Source organism: Pundamilia nyererei, unplaced genomic scaffold (genome assembly GCF_000239375.1).
Source record: "Pundamilia nyererei isolate P.nyererei 1_Seehausen unplaced genomic scaffold, PunNye1.0 scaffold00153, whole genome shotgun sequence".
Lineage (NCBI taxonomy): Eukaryota > Metazoa > Chordata > Actinopteri > Cichliformes > Cichlidae > Pundamilia > Pundamilia nyererei.
Window position 1 is genome coordinate 1,125,234 of NW_005187554.1, and position 1,749 is coordinate 1,126,982.

Below are 1,749 nucleotides of genomic sequence, written 5' to 3' on the forward strand. Positions count from 1 at the left end.
GAGTCTCTAAAAATAACCCATGATTTGTTTGTGCTGTTGTTACACACATTAGTCTTATCTGGAAGTTAATCATCTTCTTTGCAGTTTTTTTTAAAATTGAGGTTTCTAATCCAAATTGTGAAACTGATACTAATATCATTCATTCATTAGCCTGCTGCCTGTCACACTGGAGATTAAACTGTATTAGATGAAACTCTCCCAGTATAAAAGTCATTATTCTATGTAAAGGACAAGCGAGGATTTATAACTATGGATTAAAGCTGTCAAAACCAAACTGTTTTTTTAAACTGAAATTAATGTTCACCTGCCAGTTTTTCTTTTACAGTGTTCTGTTTTTTAAGCAAACAATAGATATCTTGTTGAGAGGCGTTTATTGAGGTCAAAGTCCAGATGCTGTTTCAGTGCCTCTCCCAGGACACACCTTTCAGTTTATGGTTAGGCGGGTATTTGGGCCAATACTGATAGACTAAGTGCAAAAGTCACAAGCTATATATATATTTTTAAAAACTCTCATAATGTATCACTACTTTATTTAGGACTACTAATAGTTGTGCAAAAATGCAGTGCAGGGAACAAGTGACAGTGAGCTGACCTGAGCCATCTGAGCTGCAGTGTCTCCTTTAGCTCCCAGGTAGACCATGGCCAGGGCTGAGCTGATGCTCAGAGGAGAGACAAAGATGTTCCCGGCAGAGTTTGCCTGGCTCAGAGTGCGGAACAGCTCCAAGGCAAAGGCTGTGTTTGAGCTGCTGACGGCGGACATGGCTGACGACGTACGGTTTTCCTGTAAAGTGCAACAAAACTAAAAATAAATAATGCACTATACGCATTTTGTCATGTAACACAATCCGCAATGCATATGAACCTTTACATTTTAAACACCCTAAACCGTCACTACAGAAACATAGAGCAAATTCAAAAAGCAGCTGAATGTAAAACACGGGATAAAAGTATAAGGCAAGTTACCGGGATTTAAACCGTCACACGTCAACTTTAGCAGGCGTAAATACGCATCTCAAATACAAATACAGCTCGTCGCTCGATGTGCGTTGTTACGAAAGCAGAAGTTGTTTTTACATTACCGGATGTTCCTGCGGCTGAAGTACGGTTTGCTCGCACAAAAACAGGGAAAGTGAAAGCAAAACGTAAAGGAAGGCAAAATGTCCCCAAAATATCCTAGAAACGGTGAGGGGATCCGCAGGCTGACCGCTGCTCATTTATACAGAGCGCACAGCGTGGTGTGACAGGACAGGCTTCAGTGTGGGTGGGTGGAACGCGTGAATGGGCGATAAGTCACTGACGGTGACAAAACACGGTATTATACTGAGGAAGAAACAAAAATGCAGTTGGACAGAGCTGTGGACGTGTTTGTACAACCTGTAGAACACCACACTGTGCTGTCGGCACCACACAAAACTCCCATCCACGTTTTTCACGTGTGTTTATTTAATATATGGGTTGTTTTTTTTTATACTGTTCAAAGATTACGTGGTGAGCTTACCAAGACAAAACCCCACCGATCTACCTGAGTGGCAACTAGCGTAACACTTGCTGACAAAGCAGAGTTCACTTTTTTTTTATGTAAATCCGTGTAATGTCTTCAAACTATAGTCTAAACCAGAATCAGGCAAACAAACACTCCAATCAGGCCCATTGGACGAAGTTTCTGTTTTTCTTTCTATTATAGAAATTACTGCGTGATTATTGCAACTATAGGTAAAAGAAGAAAAAACTCACAGGGCAGTCTGGACA

The 1,749-nt window shown here is 40.9% G+C and overlaps 1 protein-coding gene across 1 annotated transcript in view; it reads right to left on the reverse strand.

Annotated features, from left to right (window-relative positions):
* The window catches only part of LOC102204147 (leukocyte elastase inhibitor-like), a 4,993-nt gene extending 3,725 nt beyond the window's left edge, over positions 1 to 1,268 (reverse strand). Inside the window, exons 1-2 of the mRNA XM_005745086.2 lie at positions 1,080 to 1,268; positions 593 to 781 (exon numbers count right to left, since the gene is read on the reverse strand). Coding sequence (XP_005745143.1) covers positions 593 to 781; positions 1,080 to 1,214 — 324 coding nt within the window. The 5' untranslated portion in view covers positions 1,215 to 1,268. The remainder of the gene's footprint in view (positions 1 to 592; positions 782 to 1,079) is intronic.
* Between the last annotated feature and the right edge of the window lie 481 nt (positions 1,269 to 1,749).